At 42.8% G+C, this 22219-nt stretch overlaps 1 protein-coding gene across 1 annotated transcript in view; it reads left to right on the plus strand.

Annotated features, from left to right (window-relative positions):
- COG6 (component of oligomeric golgi complex 6) overlaps positions 1–9914 on the plus strand; it is a 64928-nt gene extending 55014 nt beyond the window's left edge. The window contains exons 18-19 of the mRNA XM_072134460.1: positions 961–1040; positions 9708–9914. Of these exons, the coding sequence (XP_071990561.1) occupies positions 961–1040; positions 9708–9855 (228 nt within the window). The 3' untranslated portion in view covers positions 9856–9914. The remainder of the gene's footprint in view (positions 1–960; positions 1041–9707) is intronic.
- Positions 9915–22219: the final 12305 nt, after the last annotated feature.

Here is a 22219-nt window from a genome sequence, read left to right on the forward strand (position 1 = left end):
TAAAGCATTCGATATCCTTACTTCACTTTACTTATTTCCTGAAACTTTGCATGATCTTTTACTCTGTTAAAATCAACTGTTCTCTATAGAATGAACACTCCTGTGTTCAGTGAGGTTCTGTCTTGTTGCTAGCAAGATGGAATTAAAGGGGTTTTTCAGTCACAAGTAACAAGCTATCCCCTTTCCACAGAATAAAGAATAATTTGCTGATCAGTGGTGGTCCTTTGTACACTGTTTTACTCAATGTATGAAGTGTAAAGTCGGACATGTGCTTTGCTGCTTCATTCATTGTGTAAGGCACTGGTGGATATTGACAAGTATGCTGTTCCAATATCTCAGCGCCATAGAGATAATTAGAGCAGCAGAGCATGTGTGCAACCATCTACTCGGTTCACCCCCCTCCTTTTGACTCATTGGGGGTCTAACCATTGGGGACCCACTTTGATTAGCAAATTATTCTCTATTCGATGTATGGGTGAAAACTTTAAATTTCAATTTAGCGTCTGGACCACCTTTTACGTAGAGAGTTAACCCACACAGGGTGGCATCTATATAGCCAAGGATATATGTGATACGTCCTCACTTCTGAGGGCCATAACATCGGCTCTGTGCTACCTAGAAACACTAGGCGTCAGGGAACTGGAGATATTCACGTTTAAAGTGAGAAATTTTGGTGCAATTTATATAAAAATCACAGCACTTGCACAATTAATATCTCCGGTTTCATGACACCTAGAAACACAAACACATCAAAAAGTGAGTTTGTGGGTGCCACAGAGCCAAAGAGGGAGAGTTTGGTCAATACTGCACGCAGGAGCTGCTTGCACCTCACAGATGATGTAAATATTGACTTAACATGTTAACAAATTTTACTTAAAAATAAACAATAATGATTTTGAAACGTTTTTACGAGTAGTTGCTGTATGGTATTTTTTCATTTACATGACATTATGATTTTAGGTACAGTTTGATCGGTATCTGGCAGCTCCTGACAATCTACAAATGCCACAGCTGAATTTCTTCCTGAGCGCCACAGTGAAGTAAGTAACATTGTACTCATTTTGTAAGGTGTTTGTAAAGGGGATCTACCATGGAGTGAAACTCTTTCATAAGCACCAATAGCACAAGACGCATGTATGATAGGACCAATCACTAGGCGGACCCCTGAATCTGGAGGGGATGTGAAGAAAAGCATGATGATAAATTCTCCTGCAGTCTGGAATGTCCAGTCTGTCTTTAAGGGGTAGTCCCAGCTACTATCAGATGGACTGTAACTAGAATATGGAGCTCCCAGTCACCCTTAGTGTAGAGGAATGCAACAAGTGGAGGGGGATATTGCTTTTCTGGGGAAAAATATTATTATTTGTTTGCACTTGCACTTCCTTTTTCTTCTTTAAGGTGTCCAACAGCAGGATCCCCAACCATTTAAAAAAATGCCTTTGATCAGAGCCTGCCATGTTGAAAAAATAGTCCATCCCTGCATATAGCATATTATTGAGCAGGATCAGTTAAGCAGGTTGTACAGTAACCTAGCTGCAGGTTGTATGTTATAGAGCAGGTAGAGCTGAGCAGATTGTACATAGTGTCCTATCTGTAGGCAGCATGTTGTAGAGCATCAGGAGCTGAGTAGATTGTGCACAGTGTCCTATCTGCAGGCAGCACGTTACAGAAGGGGAGGAACTGAGCAGATTGTACATATTGTCCTATCTGCAGGCAGCACGTTCTACAGCAGAAGGAGCTGAGCAGATTGTAAATAGTGTCCTATCTGCAGGCAGCACGTTCTACAGCAGAAGGAGCTGAGCAGATTGTAAATAGTGTCCTATCTGCAGGCAGCACGTTCTACAGCAGAAGGAGCTGAGCAGATTGTGAATAAAATCTTTAGGCAGCATGTTATAGAACCTCCTGTTCTATTACATACTTTTTGTATAACATGTAAAATCTGCAAAGTTCCGCCTACTTTGTAATACGCTACGTGCAGATGGCACACTATGTACAATCTGCACTATAACATGCTGCCTGCAAATCGTCCACAGTGTCCTATCTGTAGGCAACATGTTATAGAGCAGGAGGATCTGAGCTTATTTTACATGGTGTCCTATTTGAAAACGATATGTAATAGAACAGGCAGAGCAGATCAGATTTCTCAAATCTGCTAAGCTTTTCCTGCTCTGTAACATGCTGCCTTTAGATAGGACACTATGGACAATCAATGTGCTGCTCCAACTCTATAACATGCTGCTAGAAGATATGACACTGTGGACAATTTGCTCATCTCCTCCTGCTCTATAACATGGCAACAGCAAATTGGGCTGTATGTACCCTCTTAAGTGAAGTGTTAACTTTGTCTGTAAAGTCCTCAGTTTTCTAATTGGCCAACAGACTTGCTGAGCACACATCTACATGGGGAGAAAGGGGGAATCTGAGGAGTGACGACATCCTCACAGTAATGTGGAACATCTGCTGACAAACATGGGTTCTTACAAAGTAAATATGTTCAACTTGTGGATCTAGGTTGTTGAGGAGGAAAACTGAATGTTCTGGCTGTGTCAGTGCCCTCTGCTTAGAGCTCCATTACCCAGGGTACAGATGAAAAATAGAAGTCACCATTTACTGTGGATGTTACTTCATTACCAATAAAGTATTAACGAGCAAATAATTGATATCATTATGAAAAGTTATACAATTTACTTTCTGTATCAATTCCTCAAGGTTCTAGATCTCTGCTTGCTGTCATTCTGTAAAAAGAGTCATTATTTACTTTATGTGGATGAAAACCGCTCCCTGGTCATGTGATGTCACAATTCGTTATATCAAAGAGTTCTGGTGTCATATTAAAGATTAGGGAATTTTATAAAGGACATTTCATACCCTACCTTAGGGGGTTAGTAGTAATGGGTCTTACCTCTCTTGGTCTGACTTTCAGGCTTTACACTGGTTCCCTTCTAAGAAATAGACATTTTCTCATACATTTTCTGAAGCCAGGACTATGAAGAACAGCAGGGGCAAAGTAAATATTTCACATTCATTTTTTTAAAATGTTATCATTATGCTTTACATATATTTTTTTTTAGGTTAATCCTATAACACATGATTTTAGCATCAATACTGGTTCCAAAAATAACTTTTTTATGGGGAATTCTGCCAGAACCAGTTTCTCCATCCTGTACGCACATCTCTGCCAAATTATTTGATTTTTGTGAAGTCATTTTCATGATTTGTTAGTTTAATGCCTCTTATTAAGGCTATGGATGGTTATGCAAAGGTTGTAGAGCCTTAAAATTCAAAATAATTATATTGTATACCTCAAGATTGGCATAAAACCTTGGCATGTAACATGCCAATGAGGCTGAGGGGCTACGGGATCCATAGTTGTTAATGGAGCCCGGAGCCCCTAAAGCTTTGAACACAAAGGCATAGGAATCCTGAAGAAGAGCAGATCCTGGCAGAGGGGCAAACACCAGTATGTCAGTGTACTTGATTTACAATCCTTCATCCTGGTAAGGTGATGTCCTTTAAGTGACTGGGGTAGAGCTGCAATACCAGGCTCGGCCACTCTACTACATACAGAAACATTTGTGATGCCAAAATTCAAATTATCTTTAACCCGCAGAGTATCCTATGAATTGTGGCTCTATTACTGAGCTGCTGTGTCACTTGATGCAGTGTTAGTTCTTATAACTTCCCCTGCAGTACGTCTGGATGCCCTCACTTCCTCCCAGGCATAGTCTATATTTGCCGTCTGGCATTGTGTATTGACGTCTTAGCGTTGGGGTGAATGTAGTTTTACTATAAACACTTCTTATTGTTGTGGGTGGTAGCATGTATTAGCAAACTTACCGTGTAATTGTCGAGTCTTCCAGGCGAGGCTGAAAAGGTTACTTTGACTTGAAGGACGTGTAAGAAAATACAATACATTTACTGTAAGCAATAGAAAGATCCAGCAGCTACAGTGCGAGTCATTGTATCTACATGACACATAGAAAGGACCCATTCATCTACTGCAGATCAGGACGCGTCTGTAGGGAGCTGCTTCTGCAAAAAGTCAAGATTTGCAGATTGCGCATCTAAATTCTTGTGAATATTTGCCCTCAGAAGGTTTTATATAGATGGACAAATATGCATAATAAAAACTGTAATTTCCCATGGAAGGCAAAGAATTAATAAAAGCAGAACACGTGTATACAATAGATTATAAACAAATATTGCATCCGCATACACGAGGCAGTCCCTGATGCCTGACCTACCCTCTTAATAATGGTATCTGTTATCAATTTTGATAACATGAGGGCCATTAGATGCCATCTGCTGCAGTTGGCAATCTCTATATGATATGAAGGTAAAGTATCACTGTCCTCCTATAGCTGTCTGACCGCCATCACAGACAGTTGTCATATTCTGGTTCCTAAAGGGACCCAGTCGCCAGATTTTATACTATTAAACCTCCACCGGTGGGGTATTCAATGTTCTTTCTAGAATTCCCTCTTTCATGTGAAAACTCAACACCGTTTTCTCCAGAGTCTTGTGAAAATGAGCAGAGATGAGCAATATTGTGCCTCAGATGAGTCAAGTTCTGAGGCTGCAAGGGGAGCGTCACTGCAGATACACCTATCTTCAGTTCTGTACTACACAAAAATATTTGATTCTCACCTATTTCTTTACCTGTTATTCTGGTTATGTAGCTCACAGAACCACAAGACTGATTTGATTTTAGAGATTAGATTCTTATCTTTAAAATGGCACCATGTTTCTAGGTCCTCAGCACTGAAGATAGTGGCCTCCAAAGTGACACTCCTTCTGCAGCCTCTAAACTTGTCACATCTCAGGCAGACCCGACTCTTCTCTGATTATTGTCACATGACTTTGGAGGAGATTTATTATAGATAAAAGGGTGAGATTTTACATAAAAGAGGGGATTTTAGAAAGGACATTTCACACCCTTCCTGAGGAGACCGGTAGTTTAATGGGGTAAAATGTGTGACCAGTTCCCTTTTTAAGGGGTTTTCCAATAATTGTGGTTTGGTAAGCCCATAGACATTGAAAGGAGTGATAGTAGTGTAGATGCTCTACTATTACCTCGTTCATTTGGGGACTGTATTCTGGTTATTGATGGAGTCCTCCAAATACTTCTTTTTCTCTTCCTATAAAGAACAGATGCAGGCTCAGCTAGAGTAGGATCTGATGGAATTACTTTTGTCTAAATAATATAATTTTACAATGGGGTTTCAAATATTGATCGGTCATAAAAAGCACCCCCTCCAGGTCATTTAAATATTTACACAGCACACTGCCCCCCAGTATATATGCAGTACATATGTATCCAGAACACTGCCCCCAGTATATAGGTATCCAGCACACTACCCCTCCCCAGTATATAAGTGTCCAGCACACTGCCCTCCCCAGTATATAGGTATCCAGCACACTACCCCTCCCCAGTATATAAGTGTCCAGCACACTGCCCTCCCCAGTATATAGGTATCCAGCACACTACCTCCCCAGTATTTAGGTATCCAGCACACTGCCTCCCCCCCAGTATATAAGTAACCAGCACGTTGCCCCCCAGTATATAGGTATCCAGCACATTACCCCTCCCCAGAAAATATAGGTATCCAGCACACTACCCCTCCCCAGTACAGCATATAGGTATCCAGCACACTACCTCCCCAGTATTTAGGTATCCAGCACACCGCCTCCCCCCCAGTATATAAGTAACCTGCACGTTGCCCCCCAGTATATAGGTATCCAGCACATTACCCCTCCCCAGGAAAGATATGTAGGTATCCAGCACACCGCCTCCCCCCATTATATAAGTAACCAGCACGTTGCCCCTCAGTATATAGGTATCCAGCACATTACCCCTCCCTAGGAAATATAGGTATCCAGCACACTACCCCTCCCCAGTACAGTATATAGGTATCCAGCACACTACCTCCCCAGTATTTAGGTATCCAGCACACTGCCTCCCCCCCCCCCAATATATAAGTAACCTGCACGTTGCCCCCCCAGTATATAGGTATCCAGCACATTACCCCTCCCCAGGAAATATAGGTATCCAGCACACTACCCCTCCTCAGTACAGTATATAGGTATCCAGCACACTACCTCCCCAGTATTTAGCTATCCAGCACACTGCCTCCCCCCCAGTATATAAGTAACCAGCACGTTGCCCCTCAGTATATAGGTATCCAGCACATTACCCCTCCCCAGGAAAGATATGTAGGTATCCAGCACACCGCCTCCCCCCATTATATAAGTAACCAGCACGTTGCCCCTCAGTATATAGGTATCCAGCACATTACCCCTCCCCAGTACAGTATATAGGTATCCAGCACTCTACCTCCCCAGTATTTAGTTATCCAGCACACTTCCTCCCCCCCAAAATATAAGTAACCTGCACGTTGCCCCCCCCAGTATATAGGTATCCAGCACATTACCCCTCCCCAGGAAAGATAGGTATCCAGCACACTACCCCTCCCCAGTACAGTATTTAGGTATCCAGCACACTGCCTCCCCCATTATATAAGTAACCAGCACGTTGCCCCTCAGTATATAGGTATCTAGCACATTACCCCTCCCCAGGAAATATAGCTATCCAGCACACTACCCCTCCCCAGTACAGTATATAGGTATCCAGCACACTGCCCCCCCCCCAGTATTTAGGTATCCAGCACACTGCCCCCCCCCCCCCGCCCAGTATATAGGTAACCAGCATACTGCCCCCCAATATGTAGGTATCCAGCACACTGCCACCCCAGTATTTAGGTATCCAACACGCTGCCCCCCCCAGTATATAGCTAACCAGCACACTGCCCCCCAGTATATAGGTATCCAGCACACTACCCCTCCCCAGGAAATATAGGTATCTAGTACTCTACCCCTCCCCAGTACAGTATATAGGTATCCAGCACACTACCCCTCCCCAGTACATTATATAGGTATCCAGCACACTGCCTTCCCCCAGCATATAGGTATCCAGCACACTGCCTTCCCCCAGCATATAGGTATCCAGCACACTACCCCTTCCCAGTACAGTATATAGGTATCCAGCACAGTGCCCCCCAGTATATAGGTAACCAGTACACTACCCTCCAGTATATAGGTATCCAGCACTGGGACAGAGATTTATTTCCAACAAGACAATGATCTCAAGAGATTGATTGGGGTCTGACTCTCTGCTCGCCAACTCCCAGCCAACCATGGTATTGTAACTTTGCTCCAAGAAATATATGTAGCCAGCACACTACCCAGGAAATATAGGTATCCAGCACACTACCCCTCCCCAGTACAGTATATAGGTATCCAGCACACTGCCCCCCAGTATTTAGGTTTCCAGCACACTGCTCCCCCAGTATATAGGTAACCAGCACACTGCCCCTACCCAGTATTTAGGTATCCAACACACTGCCTCTCCCCAGTATATAGGTAGCCAGCACACTGCTCCCCAGTATATAGGTATCCAGCACTGGGACAGAGATTTATTTCCAACAAGACAATGATCCCAAGAGATTGATTGGGGGTCTCTGCTTGCCAACTCCCAGCCAACCATGGTATTGTAACTTTGCTCCAAGAACAAGTCAAACAATGCTGACGCCCCTCACCTTTATAGTTCTAGCTCTGGTTAGGATTAGCACATAAGTGCAGTTTATTTGATCCACATGAAAATTGAACTTTAATGTTAAACATTTATGTGAAAATAGGCTTCTAGTTGAGTATAAATAGCAGCCTGTAGGTTACAAATGTTCCTGCGCTGTAAGTGCTGTAAAATAGGGGCAATTTGAAGGCGTTTATACATATTCAATGTAATGGGGGCTTCCTGAAATGAACAGTAAAAGCCATGCAAGGTATGTATCACATGCATTGTTTATTAATGGCCCTTTATTGGTTAAGTAAGTGTATGAGAAATAGTATGTTTCCTGTCTGCGTCTGTCTCGTCACTAGACAAGGAATCACTGGGGAGTCTTACCGTGGTCTTATTGGAGATCTGTCAGCAGTGGTGACCATATACAGCCGCAGACAGTGTTAGGTGTTGGCCCTGCCGGTCTTACCTTTGTGTGATAGTAGAAGCAGAAATGCAAAAACTTAATTTACTGGATTGTAACCTTTCAAGTACAATGGAGTGGTGGGCCCTCACACAGCTGTGCACTTAGCTCTCTCCATTGGGTTGGTCCACAGTTCCTTCCCTCTGCTCTTTGTGAGAACTACGAACACATTAGTGCAAGGAAAGACCTCTAGTATGCTTTGAGAAGCTGCAATCCTGCAATAGAAAAACATTTTCCACAGTTCTGCTGCTACTAACAACTATCTCGTCTCAGTTTTGCAAGGCAATATGAAGGTAGGGTGGTGGTCATAGGTCCCCTGGCAGGCTTTTGTGGTGGGTAGGATAAGCCTAACAAACTCATGGCGGGGAGGTGGGCATGGTTATCATGGCAAACTGAGAGTGGGGTTGTAGACCTGGTTAGCATGGCAGGCTGAAGTTAGTTGCTGTAGACCTGGTTAGCCTGGCAGGCTAAAGTTGGGATTGTGGGCATGGTTAGCCCAGTAAGCTAAGGTTGGGTGGTGGTCATAGTTCGTCTGGCAGGCTTAGGGTGGAGTGTTGGGCATGATTAGCCCCAAAAGTTGAGGTTGTGGTATTGGATATCAGTGTAATCGGCTATACACCCGGGTCCGGTCATGTGCACCCCTCTCAGTATATGGTGATGTCACTGCAGCGGGGCAGAAGATAGCCCCATATGTCTATGCTGCCCAACGTCAACATTGTCTCCTTTTTACAGTCTGTATCATGTATGTATCTTGTTTTCTGGTAAGCTGAAGGCCATTACCCCGACCATCTATTCTCACTCAAAGGTTCTGCATTTACTATGCCATGATAAGCACATAACTTGTACTGGATGTCTAAACATAGCACTTACCATTTATAGCAGGTTGAAAAGGTTCAGCAATGGTTCTTATATAATATGGGGTAGTACTGGTTATCTCCTGCAGATGGCGCTGCGGTTCTATCTGGACATTCAGAATCTTCTACTGTATCAATTATCCCCCGATTCAGTAAGCAAGATAAATAAGGGAAATATAGTAATATTGTTTGTACAACACAAAAATTAATTGTTGCTGTCCCCCAAACAGGCTCGAGATGTCCCTCTATATTAATATACAGAAAAAGCCTCTATAAAGCACTTCACGAGTTGTGCCGTCCACACACTTGTGTTCCTTCTGCCGCCTTTTCTCCTTCCTTTATCTTCTGTATCTTGTAACATCTTCTCCTTCCTAAGGTCGGAGAAATAAGAAGGATCCGTGTAAAAGTTGAAGCCATCCTCCCTGCCATCCCTGTAAGGGGACAATATATTAGGAGGAGGCGGGTTGTAGATATCGGTGATGGGGTGGGGAATGCTGTTCTTGGGGACCACTTCTTGGTCTTGGATCGTTGAGCTTTTAAAAGCTTTCCACATGTTAATATCTTGATGGGAAACCTCTTCCACCGTTGAATCCAGCTGGGTGACTGAATTTTTTATTATGGTAACAAGTATTAATAAAGGTTGCAGTTTTGTATCATTCGTTATGTATATTTCCACGGCTTTTTCATCCTGTGTATATACAAGAAGTACCAATTATCATTAGACATAATAGATTTACAGTCACATAAGTAGGCAGAAGAGATGGCAATGTGTAACTATTGGACCTGTGATAACTCCAGTCTTGTTTCTTTTCCCCAGGGAGCAGATTATTAAGCAGTCCACGGAGCTGGTGTGCCGAGCTTACAGCGAGCTGTATGACGCCGTCACCGACCCGACTAACACGTACAAGGAACCCACGAGCATTCTCCATAGATCTCCCCAGCAAGTGCAGACCCTTCTATCCTAATATCTCCTCACATTGGATAGTGTAAGATTTTAATAAACTTGTATCCATTCTGTGTCTTACTCTTTCCACTTTTTCGCCTTCATCTCTATGGACCATCTTCATCCTGTTATGGTTTATTAGTTTTTCTTTCTAAAATGCCCACTTTTCACTTGTTCCCCTCCACTTATAATGTCTCTTTCTTGTAACACCCCAACTATTACACGCCTTTACCCATTACAAAATCCAGCACCAGAATTACATTATATTGATCTTGCACCTTCAAAGTATAATTGGAGCCACAAAGACCTTCCGGATCCACCTGTCTAGTAACCAGTGCAGAATATATCCAAAGAAAAGCTGGGTAGGGGTGTACTCCCAAATACACCTGTATGATATTATAATCCAAAAATTCAAATGGTGAAAACCATATGTTAGAATGTTACATTTATTTGTAATTAAATTTTAAAAAAATGATGTACAATGCCCAGTAATGTTGTATCAAAACTGTAAACAGAGGCGGTCGCTCAGTATAAAAGTGCTCCTAGCGGTACTAAAACCTGCAGCATATAATCGCCATTCTGGATGCCATAGACAATATACCTACCTCTACCAATGGGAAATGATACTAAAGAGCAGTGGTGGCGAACCTATGGCACTGGTGCCAGAGGCGGCACTCGGAGTCCTCTCTGTGTACACCCAGGCCATCTCCCCAGAATGAAGTTCACCAGACAGGACTAAAAGAATCTTCCTGTAGAACCTTCCTACAATGATAGGCGGATTTGCCCTCCTCCTTTCAACTGCATTGGTGTCCTCGGGAGGCTGAACGATTGAAAGTTGTCAAAGAAGAAGGAGAAATACATTACTGCTTAAACTGCTGCGCTGGCACTTTAATATAAATAAGTGGCTTTTGGTTGAAGTTTGGGCACTCCGGCTCTAAAAGGTTCGCCATCACTTCTATAGAAGAATAGGGGATTCTTGTGTAGTGGGTCTTGCTTACTCTCAATATTGTTGGGGTTTTTTTTTTTTTTGAAGCAAGGGTAATTTAGGAAGAAGAAAGCATCGTCAAATAGACACATGGAAGCTCAAAAAGGTGATGTGTAAGGAGAATCGCCCCTGGCGTTTGGTGACTGTAACATGGAAAGGTATAGGTGTTAAAAAGAATGGAAGCTTGCAGCTCACCTTATCAGCCGATGTTCTATGTAAGGCAGTCCTGTATGCGATATCCACATGAGCCGTGTGAACGGTGCCCGGGTCTTTGGACAAAAATATGCCTGTGCCGCTCCAGGTATGGGACTAGGAAAAGGAGATTCTGTGGATCCAACACTCGTAATCAGTAGATTAAAATGGCATATACTTTATTGGTTTCCAGAGGTCATAAAAAATATTTTCTTTGCGGAAAAGTCATGGAATGCACAGAAAGTGTTATATGAACATAATGGTGCCTGTTAAAAAATGCATAGTAGCGGACCTACGCGTTTCGGGCGTAACCTTGCTTGTTGCCCTTATTCATTTGGTGACTGTCCCTATTTAACCCTAGTTCCCATCTGGGAGACTGTTCTACCTTATGCCTCAACTTGGGACCGCAGCCCTATGAAGCTGCCACCCCAACTAGAACCTAACCCTGTCAATAGCTGTCCCTGATGTGGACCTGGGCAGTAGGGTACGACCCAATGATAAATCATTGCAGTTGTTATCTAATCAAAATTTCTCCAAACATGGCATGTTTTGTTCCACTTCTGGCTTTTTGGGGGATAATGCAGTAACCAGCAAGGAGATCCAATCCGAAGCCTATATCAAAAATTAGATCCCAATTGTGGGATAAGATAAGATACTTGGGATGGAAAGAGTACTACCTCCACACGTGATGCATGAAATGAGGGCAAGTGTGGGGACTCAACACTCACTCATTGTATCAGAATGGCCCATATTAGGAGTGTGTGTTGATCTTTAAAGATTTCACTCCTTCTCTGTCAGAGAAGTGGAGAGGACTACTGCAGGGGAAGGTGGAAATTATAAGGGGGTGGCCACTTTGCTAAATTATATATTGGGGACATATTAAACAACTTGAATATAAACAACACTATATATTTAAATAAAGTTCTGCACCATTTTCATTAAATCAGAAGCTACAACTCTCCTTCAGAAATGCCTTCCTTCTCAGTAGCCTGCAGCTCTCGTCCATAAGATGCCAAGAGACAGAGGGTCATGTGACCACACACTCCAATGAGCGCTTACTCGTCTACAGCGTCCTGTGAGCAACTCTTGCAGTCGCTTTAAAACTGCAGCGGGCACGGCATGTCCTGGGCTATCTGGGGCTGCAGGAGGAGACCGTATCTGGTGAACTCGGTGCCAGGGTTGACCGTCTGGATGCCCACAGAGAGGGCTCGGAGTGCCACTTTTGGCATCAGCAGCCAAAGGTTTGCTATTGGAACCTGTCACCAGCTAAAACTCGGTGCATAAGACTTTTTCACGGAGGAAGCCACAGCACCGCAGGATAAATCCCAAAAAGTTTATTCACAAGTACATCCAATCATGATGCACGCTTATCATGCTTGGATGTACTTGTGAATAAACTACTTGGGATTTATCCTGCGGTGCTGTGGCTTCCTCCATGAAGATTGTTTGTTCCTGTTTTTTTTTGCATCAGAAACTCTGGCTGCGAGCACCATTATATCATTATTCAAGACTGGAGATTGCTGTCCTACTATTCTACTCTTATGACTTTTTCACTCCACTTTTGTTAGACAATTTGCAAAAGTGTCAATAGATGGTCTACGACCCTTCATAAATGTGGCATGTAACTTGTGATAAAACAATGTCTAACACATTTCTGAGGTAAACTGAGAAATCCGCCAGTGTCTCTCTGGCTAGGCCCCAATAGACGGCTCCTGGTCACAGTGCGGTAAGCACTAGGTGCACCACCGTGCGGTGACCAACTAGAGCTTTGGTGCCGCAAAGTATCGGACTTGTGGCAGATTTGCAGCCCAGCCACTTGGCTACCTATGGAGGGAGGAGCAGTGAGGCGCATTAACCCCAACCACCTCCTCCCGGCCCTGTGCTCGTCCCGGATCCTTTCCGGATGAGCACACAACCATGGGAATGAGGCTTTAGGATTATTTTTCCATTTCATGCGAACTTCAGTCCATGTTTTGGATTCCATGGCCCGAACTCCCGTGAATCAAAGCTCAGCTGTCAATTCAGTTGAAACTGGGGTAGATTTACTGTCCCAAACACAAGTCAAAGTTCACCCAGTAAGCTTTGCTGTGTTCAACCGGCCTAAGATATAAACCTATCCTGACATATCAGTTCATTGTAAGTAAACCCGGAGCTGACAACGAGGCCTTTCAGGTTTATTCATAGACGTGGTTGTGATTTCCATGTGTTTTTTTTTTCATGTGAGTGTTTATTAATAGGATATATGATGCTATTAAAAGAATCCACATAAATCATCCTGAAGGACTTGTTCGTGATTTATCACAATGGTCTCTGTTCTCTTTCCTAGCGATGTAGTCATCACTGTACGTGACTGCTAGGGACATGACTCGCAGTAGACCTACTAAGAATATACACATGTCACACGTGCAATGAGCAGATTCTGCTCTGTTTCTCTAACCTACTCACTCCTATCACCAGAGAACATGGCATTTTATATAATCATAAACATAATGAACCAGACTTCAAGAACTTCATGCAGGGCCATCAATTATAGTACAGGCGATGAGATGGGGAGAGCTTGACATCAGTGCTGATTTTTCCGCCTCTTTGACTTTATACATCCATTTTACATGTCACTTTAAAGTTGGTTTACTGGATAACACCATCATGGATAATGAAAGAGACATGATCTGAAAGGTGTTAGTCTGCTTGACAGCATACTGTGGTTTATTAGGTCAATTTCTGCTGACAGGTTCCCTTTAACTCTATATCCTGACAATAATGGAATGTTATGCTAGTCAAGAGCGAATAGGTTTCAGAAGTATCATCTGATGACTTCATGTGTATCTCTTCTGATACATTACACCACGTTCCATATTAGTATGCAAATTATATTTATCACTGATATTCCAAAATGGTCGATGCAAATGGGTTGAAACGACTGTAGTTCACTTGTAACCATGTCATGTCTCCTACCCTCCCCGTTTACACATTTTAGAATGCGAGTATAGAATAGAGTACCACCATTGCATCATAAGCCTTGGTATGAATTTCTGCAAGCGTTCAGGAAAAACATACACACAAGCAGGAGCAGTGACCACTCAGTACCCTGTTCTCTTTCTTTTTCACAAGAAATTACAGTAGTCTTAGGTTATCTAAATACTTGACCAGTGCAGATGATATTTCATATAACTTCTTTCAAGAGCCTGACCCTACACTGATGACATGCTACCGAGAGTCATGTACAGTATTATACATACACATTGTGCCCGTGTATACACATGAATACATACATTGTGCCCGAGGCCAAGGCTCATTGGTTTAGTGATCATGGATGTAGTAGAATGCAATATCTTATGTTATCCTCCCACAATGCCATCATACTAAAGACCATGGCTAAGGAAATCTTTCTTTGGTTATATCCCTCTAGAAGGACATCTTGCACCTCTTCTTTGTTCTATACTTTATTATTCTCTGTACATTATTTGCACACGGCTTGAGAGCTGACACTCTTATCATTGTGTAATGCCTTGTATAGTGTGACACCAGTCTTCTATAACACTTGTATCAAGGTTAATGATATATTACTTTGGCCATATCCCTCTCCTGGAGCGTATTATACCTCTGTACATCGCTCTTGTTTTATACCTTTTTATTATTATATGCATCATGATGTCTGTACCATTATGTTTCCTGGCCTTATCTCTTGTAGAATGTGAATACCCTTCAAGCACTTGTATCATATACTGGGTAAGCTTTATTATGGAGAGGGTAATTGACAGCATCTCCATCAATGGTCAAGTGTGTGCACTCATTCCATCTCAAGACAGGGTGAGATTCAACACTAATGGCCGTAATGGTATGTCAGACGTGCTCCAGACCAGGAAAACAGATGGTGAAATACCATGTTATAAAACTAAAGGTATTTTAGTAACTGGATGGAGGGTCTATTTTATAAGGTAACAATGAATACATAGCTTGTGTATTATTTTTACGTAAACAGTATAAGCATCTAGCTATGGCTTCTCTGTCCAAGTCTGAGACCATATGTTACAGGCTAGAAATGCCCCAACCCCTTTAAAGACTATCTACCATCAAAATCAATCGTGGTACCATGACTGTGGTAATCTTATTGTCATGGGTCTTCGGTAATGGACCCACTGGACCACCGCGGACAATAACATAAGCCGACACCTGGGACCGAAGTTCAAGTGGCACCCGGTTTTCACCAGAGCATGCTGCAAAGTGGGTTGGACTTGCTGCGGTGTGGTACCACCAGGTCGATCCACAGACGCGGCTTTGTCTGTGGTTGCGGCCAAGGCGTAGTACAGAATCGTAAGGCAAACTTGTGGTCAGAGACAAGCAGCACGGAATCAGAGTCGGGGATGTAGCTGTAAGTCAGGAGAGGCAGCACAGAATCAGAGTTGGGAACGTAATCGAGGTCACATTGGGAAATCGGGATAATCGCAAAGGGCATGAAACAAAGCTTTCTCTTAGGCATAGAGGCACAAAGATCAGGCAGGGGTCACAGGAAGAGGAAGAGCATTTATAGGTAGTCAGGTGGCCAGCGCCAATTAGCGGTGCACTGGTCCTTCAAATTTCAGACAGCCGCTGTGCGGTTGCCCTAGGAAGTGGAAACGCACTGAAGCCTGTCACTGAAGGAGACTGTCACTGAAGTGCGGCTAGGTAAGTGCGAGAGGGGGCACACGGAGGTGCAAATTCCATGTTGGGCTTCCTATCAATGTCTTGTTTCCACCCCTATGAAACTTTAACCCATGTCTTGGGACTGACCAAGCTGCAAACATGGACAAAAATAGTACCTGTTATGAGTTTTTCCACAGGGGCACTCAGCTTATATACTGGGTTGTTGAATTCTCAGCTGTGTATAAGCCCCTAGCGAACCGAGGAACCAGGAGACACCTGAGGAAAAAAAGGGATAAACAGTAATATGGTCTGCAATCTGTCAACATAGTTTCTGTAATTCAGTTTTTCACAAATCCTCTACGTGGCCATATGTTCCAAATAGCGTGTAACTTGTAATTGTTGGATTGGCAGAAGCGAACACACAAATATGGAATGTAAGTGCAGGGTCAACAAATGAATCAATGTCATGGAAAATTAATAATTAAAAAAAAATTATATATATATATATATATATATATATATATATATATATATATATATTATTGGAGTAATAGAACTGTGCTGTGCCCATACATACAGAATAGGAGTGATGGTACTGTGTTGTTGCCATATACTAGTGGTGGCGAACCTATGGCACTGGTGCCAGAGGCGGCACTCAGAGCCCTTTCTGTGGGCACCCGGGCCATCGCCCCAGCACACCAGACAGGACTCAAAGAATCTTCCTGCAGTTCCAAACAACTTAAAAGATGCTGCTTTCAGTCTTATTTTGATACTTACTTTGCTACTTTGGACTGTAGGGAGAGGGAGAATGAATAGACAGGGCCGAATTATCTTTGAAGGACCTCCTGCTGGCCCCACGATTTTCTCTGTGTACAGAAGGAAACTGGAAAGAAGCTAAAATGATGAAAATTTTCCATCTTTCTACTGTGTTGCTGTCCTCAGGAGGCCAATATGATTGAAAGTTGTTGAACAGGAAGCAATAAGTTACTGCTTTAATTTTTAGTTGGCACCTCGCGATAAATAAGGGGGGTTTTGAGTTTCAGTTTGGGCACTCGGATGCTAAAAGGTTCGCCATCACTGCCATATACTAATATATATATATATATATATATACACACACACAATTACAATAACAGAACGGTGCTGTGTCCAGATGTAAATATATACATATACCTGCAAGTTACTGGTGCTAATCTGGCATCTGGCAGCCTAATTTTCAAGTTGTCACTGACTTTGCAGAAATGGTGTGCTGTTCCAAAGTGAATTGAAACCCTCTGGCAGCAAGTTGTCCAGATGAAACAAGGGGAAGTTGGTAATTCCAAGTCTGTGATTTCTAGAATTTTGCATCTTACTCATCTCTACAACATCACAAATTCATTCAAGTTCCCCAAGAAGGCTGGTCACCCTCGAAAGACAAAGAGAGGACAGGATAATGCAGAGAATCTCCATGGGTAATCGTTTCAACACTACAGCTGGAATTGCTTTCCAGTTCAGCACTGAACAGGGTAAGGATCTGTCTCGACATTTAAGAGTATTTGGACTTAGAGCCCACCCTGCAGCTACCAAACGTCTCATTGGCTAGACTCAACTTTTCCTAGAAGCATGTTGTGTGGATAGAGGAGTAGTGGTCCACATTTTATTTTTTGTGATGAATGGAAGTATAATTTATTTGGATCTGATAGGAAATGCTGTCCAGATCTACTAAACTGGCTGCACCACTTTTCTGTAAAAAAAAAAGTCTTTAGAGCTTATACAAGAATTTAAGAAGAGTCTGGTCAAGTTTTGTGTCGCGGGTGCAATGTGTACGAAAAGACAGAAAATATAAGCACCTAAAGGGGTGTGGTACTTCTTAGTCGGAATTTGTGACACATTTAATACAGTTACTCAACAAAATTGTGTCGCACATATATGTTGCACCAGAAAAATGGTGCGGGATGCGCCATATAATTGAAGACTATGCGCTAGTCTGCTATACCAACCAGATTGGAAAGGCAAACTAGACTTACTTTTGATAAATCTGGGCCATTTTGTTTGTTGCAAAATCTCACCAGAGCAGTGTGAGACTAGTGTTGTCTTATGGCTGCAGATGTGCTGAAGTCATTCAAAGTAGAGGCCTGTGCGCTACCTACTGAAGTGTTATTTTGTAAAACACTGTTCTAGTGGCATGGTGTTCCCCTTACAATTAACCCATTAAATGTTAACCAATGAAGATTAAATTATTTCTATAATGATCAAGTCATCATACATTGTTTTCTAATTTTGGTCTCCAGTGTATCCAGTAGTAGGACTCATCAGTGGAAGGAGTGGGAGTGGGTATCTCACGGATACCAAGGATGTAGCAACCTGGATGCTAGGAGTCTCAGTCATAGAACCCTGAATAAGGATTGGCTGGAGGTCACTTTTTAATGTTATTACTGTAGTAAAACATCTATCTATCTATCTATCTCATATCTATCTATCATCAGTAAAGATGGCTTTAATTTACAGTACACAGTTAGCATTGTCCTGCAGGGGGCAGTCTCGGATAAAGTAGGTGTATTATACAAAGTTTGACAATATTTTGTAGCAAGTGTTGTAGCTGTTACTTTATAAATAAGCAAAAGTCAAGGAGAAAAGCACATTATTTGTGCAGGTCACATACATTTTTTTCTGTAACAGAACATTGAATAGATTCCTCCTATTAAGTTGAATGTCGTATGTTTCCAATGAGTTTCCTATGACCTATGATTTGAACCCCAGTATCTGTTAGTCGCTTTGTGACAGATCATTCTGCAGAAAACTATCTACCCTGTGGAAATATCTATGCACAATGTACCCACCTCCCATCTATGTGTGGGCTCATTGTGAAGGAAGGAGAGTAATGTATGCATCCATTGACAGCATGGCGGAAAACATTGGAGGTGGAAAATGAAAGGACTTCTCTGGTACTAAAGCTTCAAAGGCTCTTCCTAAAGAGACAGCTTCAATATTATCATAGTGACTCGCTCACCATAGGAAAGTGTATTTAGCAGTACATTGGAATGAAGTGCAATACTAGGCACAGATTCCCTACATCTACCATTGCAACAAAGCCCCTAGTGGTGGTGGGAGAAAACACTTTTGTGATTTGACTATTGTATGAAAAACAACTTGTCAAAGACATTCACCTAGAGATGAGCAGACCCGATGGTCAGGTTCGGTTCCGTCATTAACCCTGACACATTGCCGGATTAGCGGCTAATTGACACCACTAGCAACTAGCCATGGTCAGGATTGTCCAGGGGATATCCCCATGTTTTATGTGCATAGTGTTCTATCTGAAAGCTGCATAGTATAGGGCAGGAGGATCAGAGCAGATTGTACATAGTGTCCTATCTGCAGGCAGCATGTTTTACAGCAGGAGAACCTGAGAAGAAGTTTTTGCATAGTTTTCATGTCTTTCCACCATCTACTAACTGACCCAACCATGCCCTCCGTCTGTGGGGTCACCATAACACCGAGGCAGCAGGTCCACTGTCTTGGGCTTGTACTGGACTCCAAACTCTCATTTGCACCACTTATTCAATCTCTTACTTACGCTTGCCATCTGCATCATCTCCAAAATCCGCCTATTTATTAAAATTGAAACTTCTAAAATGATAATTGTTGCTCTGATTCACCCTCGCTGATTTGCTCCTGTAACTCCCTACTAATTGGTTTTCCACTTACTAAACTCTCTCCTCTACAATCTATTCTTAATGCAGCCGCCAGGATTGTCTTTCACACCAAACGCTACACGGATGCCTCCTTTGTTCCAGTCACTGCACTGGTTGCGTGTCTCCTTACGAATACAGTTTGAAGGAAAACTACCACTACGAATAATAATAATAATCTTTATTTATATAGCGCTATGAAATTCTGTAGTGCTATACAGATTCTGGAAACGTACAAATAAAATAAGTCATTACTGAGTGACAACAATCAAGAGAAACAATAGGAGTGAGGGCCCTGCTCGCAAGAGTCTATGAGGATGAGGGGGTGACACGAGCTTACAGTCTATGAGGATGAGGGGGTGACACAAGAGCTTACAGTCTATGAGGATGAGGGGGTGACACAAGAGCTTACAGTCTATGATGATGAGGGGGTGACACAAGAGCTTACAGTCTATGAGGATGAGGGGGTGACACAAGAGCTTACAGTCTATGAGGATGAGGGGGTGACACAAGGTATAAGAGCTTTTATAATGGTCCAGTCATTCTTTATAAGGGAATGGAATAAAAATAATTTAATGAATAAAAAATGCCATCTTAAATACAAAGTCCATAGTCAGTGGGACTGCAGAGAAGCATTTTCTGGCTAATAGACGGAGTACCCAGAGTTGGTTAATAAATAGTTAAAGTTGCATGCAGTTAGGCCTGCCTAAATAAATGGGTTTTAAGAGCATGGTTGAAGCTTTGAGTATTAGTCTTCTAGACCGGGGTAGGGCATTTCAGTGAATTGGTGCAGCTCTGGAGAAGTCCTGGAGACGTGTGTGGGAAGTTCGAATTAAGGAAGAGAATAATCTTATGTCACTGGCAGATCGAAGAGCATTGGTTGGAGGAAAGACTGAGATAAGAGAGGAGAGGTAAGAAGGTGCAGCATTATGAAGAGCTTTGTGGATGAGGGTTATTAACTTAAACTATATTTGGAAGGAGACAGGCAACCAGTCCATTGATTGGCACAGACTAGAGGCATCCGTGTAGCGTTTGGTCTGAAAGACGAGCCTGGCTGCTGCATTAAGAATAGATTGTAGAGAAGAGTTTGATGCAAGTGGAAGACCGATTAGTAGGGAGTTACAGTAGTCAAGACAAGAGTGAATGAGAGCAACAATTAGTGTTTTAGAGGTTTCAATTGTAAGAAATGGTCGGATTATAGAAATATTTTTAAGGTGCATCTGGCAAGAGCGAGCAACAGATTGAATATACAGCGCAAAGGAGAGGTCAGAGTCCAGCACAACCCCAAGACAGCGGGCCTACTGCCTCGGGATTATAATGACATCACAGACAGAAATGGAGAGATCAGGGTTAGGTTAGTTAGTAGACACTGTTTTGGATGGATTAAGTTTTCAAGGAGAGAGAGACCATGATTTTAGAGATGGCAGAGAGACAGTCACTAGTGTTCTGGAGTAAGGCAGGGGTGATGTTACGTGCACAAGTATATAGCTGGGTGTCATCAGCATAAAGATGATACTGAAAACCAAATCTGCTGATGGTTTGTCCAATGGGGGCAGTCTAGAGGAAAAAAAAGAGGACACTGAAGGTGTGGTCGGTGAAGGAGATAGGAAGAAAACCAAGAGAGTGCAGTGTCCTTCAGGCCAATGGGGCGAAGCATCCTGAGGAGGAGCTGGTGGTCCACAGTATCAAATGCTGCCCAGAGATCCAGTAGAACAAGGAGAGAATAGTCACCTTTGGATCGTTGGAGTCTTTAGAAAGAGCAGTTTCAGTAGAGTGCATAGAGCAGAAACCAGATTGTAGGGGGTCAAGATGGGAGTAAGCTGAGAGATAGTGGTTCAGTCGGGAATAGACCAGATGTTCCTGGAGTTTTGGGATAAAAGGGAGAATAGAGACTGGTCGGTAGTTAGCAGAACTGGATGGGTCCAGGAAAGCTTTCTTTAGTAAAGGGGTAACAACAGCATGCTTGAAGGAAGAGGGATAGACCCCAGAAGATAGAGAGAGGTTGAAGATTTTAGTGAAATGAGAAGTGACTGCTGGGGAGAGAGACTGTAAGAGATGTGAGGGGATGGGGTCACTAGTGCAGGTAGTGGGACGAGCAGAGCACAGGAGAGGAGCCTGGACACTTCTTCCTTTGTGACTGGCTCAAAGGAAGAAAGCGTACAGGATGAAATAGCAGAAGGAAGTGGATTAATGGAGTTGGTGGATTGGGATATTATTTCCTGTTGAATACAGTCAATTTTAATTTTAAAGGTGGCCACATCTCCAGCCCCAAGGTTTGTAACAGGTGGCCTAACCTTTGGTGTTAGTAAGGAATGAAGAGTATCGAAGAGCCTTTTAGGATTGTTTGAGAGAGAGAGGATGTTAGATTAGTGAAATAGACCTGTTTGGCGACATGGAGGGTGGTGTTATAATCAAAAATTTGAAGTGCTGAAAGTCTGCTAATGTGCATGATATTCTCCACAGACTTTTGGCACACCTGGAGCACTGCCAAAGGAAACTGGTTTGGGCCGTGTGCCAAGGTTGCCGTCGACTGTGTTAAAAAAAAATATTCTGACTGAGGTAGGTGCCACCTTATCCAGGTTTATAATTATAATGATTATAATGGTTAGTAGCCATGTCAGGACAGGAGAGAGAGGAGTTGAGGTATAGTGATGACCACAAAGTTTCTATGAGATGTTGAGTATCTATAGCACGTGGGTTCTGGCAAGTACGATAGGTGGGCAGGTTCTGTAAAGGAGAGCAACTATTAACAATTAAAGAGAGAAGGTTACGGTCTGAGAGTGGAAAGGTAGAATTAGTCAGAGACTGAAGAAGGTTGAGCAAAGATCAGGTCTAGGATGTTTCCCTCCTGGTGAGTAGGAGTATCAGAGTGTTGTGAAAGTCCTAACGAGGACCTAAGTGATAAAAGTTGAGAG

This window comes from Engystomops pustulosus, chromosome 2, assembly GCF_040894005.1.
Source record: "Engystomops pustulosus chromosome 2, aEngPut4.maternal, whole genome shotgun sequence".
NCBI lineage: Eukaryota > Metazoa > Chordata > Amphibia > Anura > Leptodactylidae > Engystomops > Engystomops pustulosus.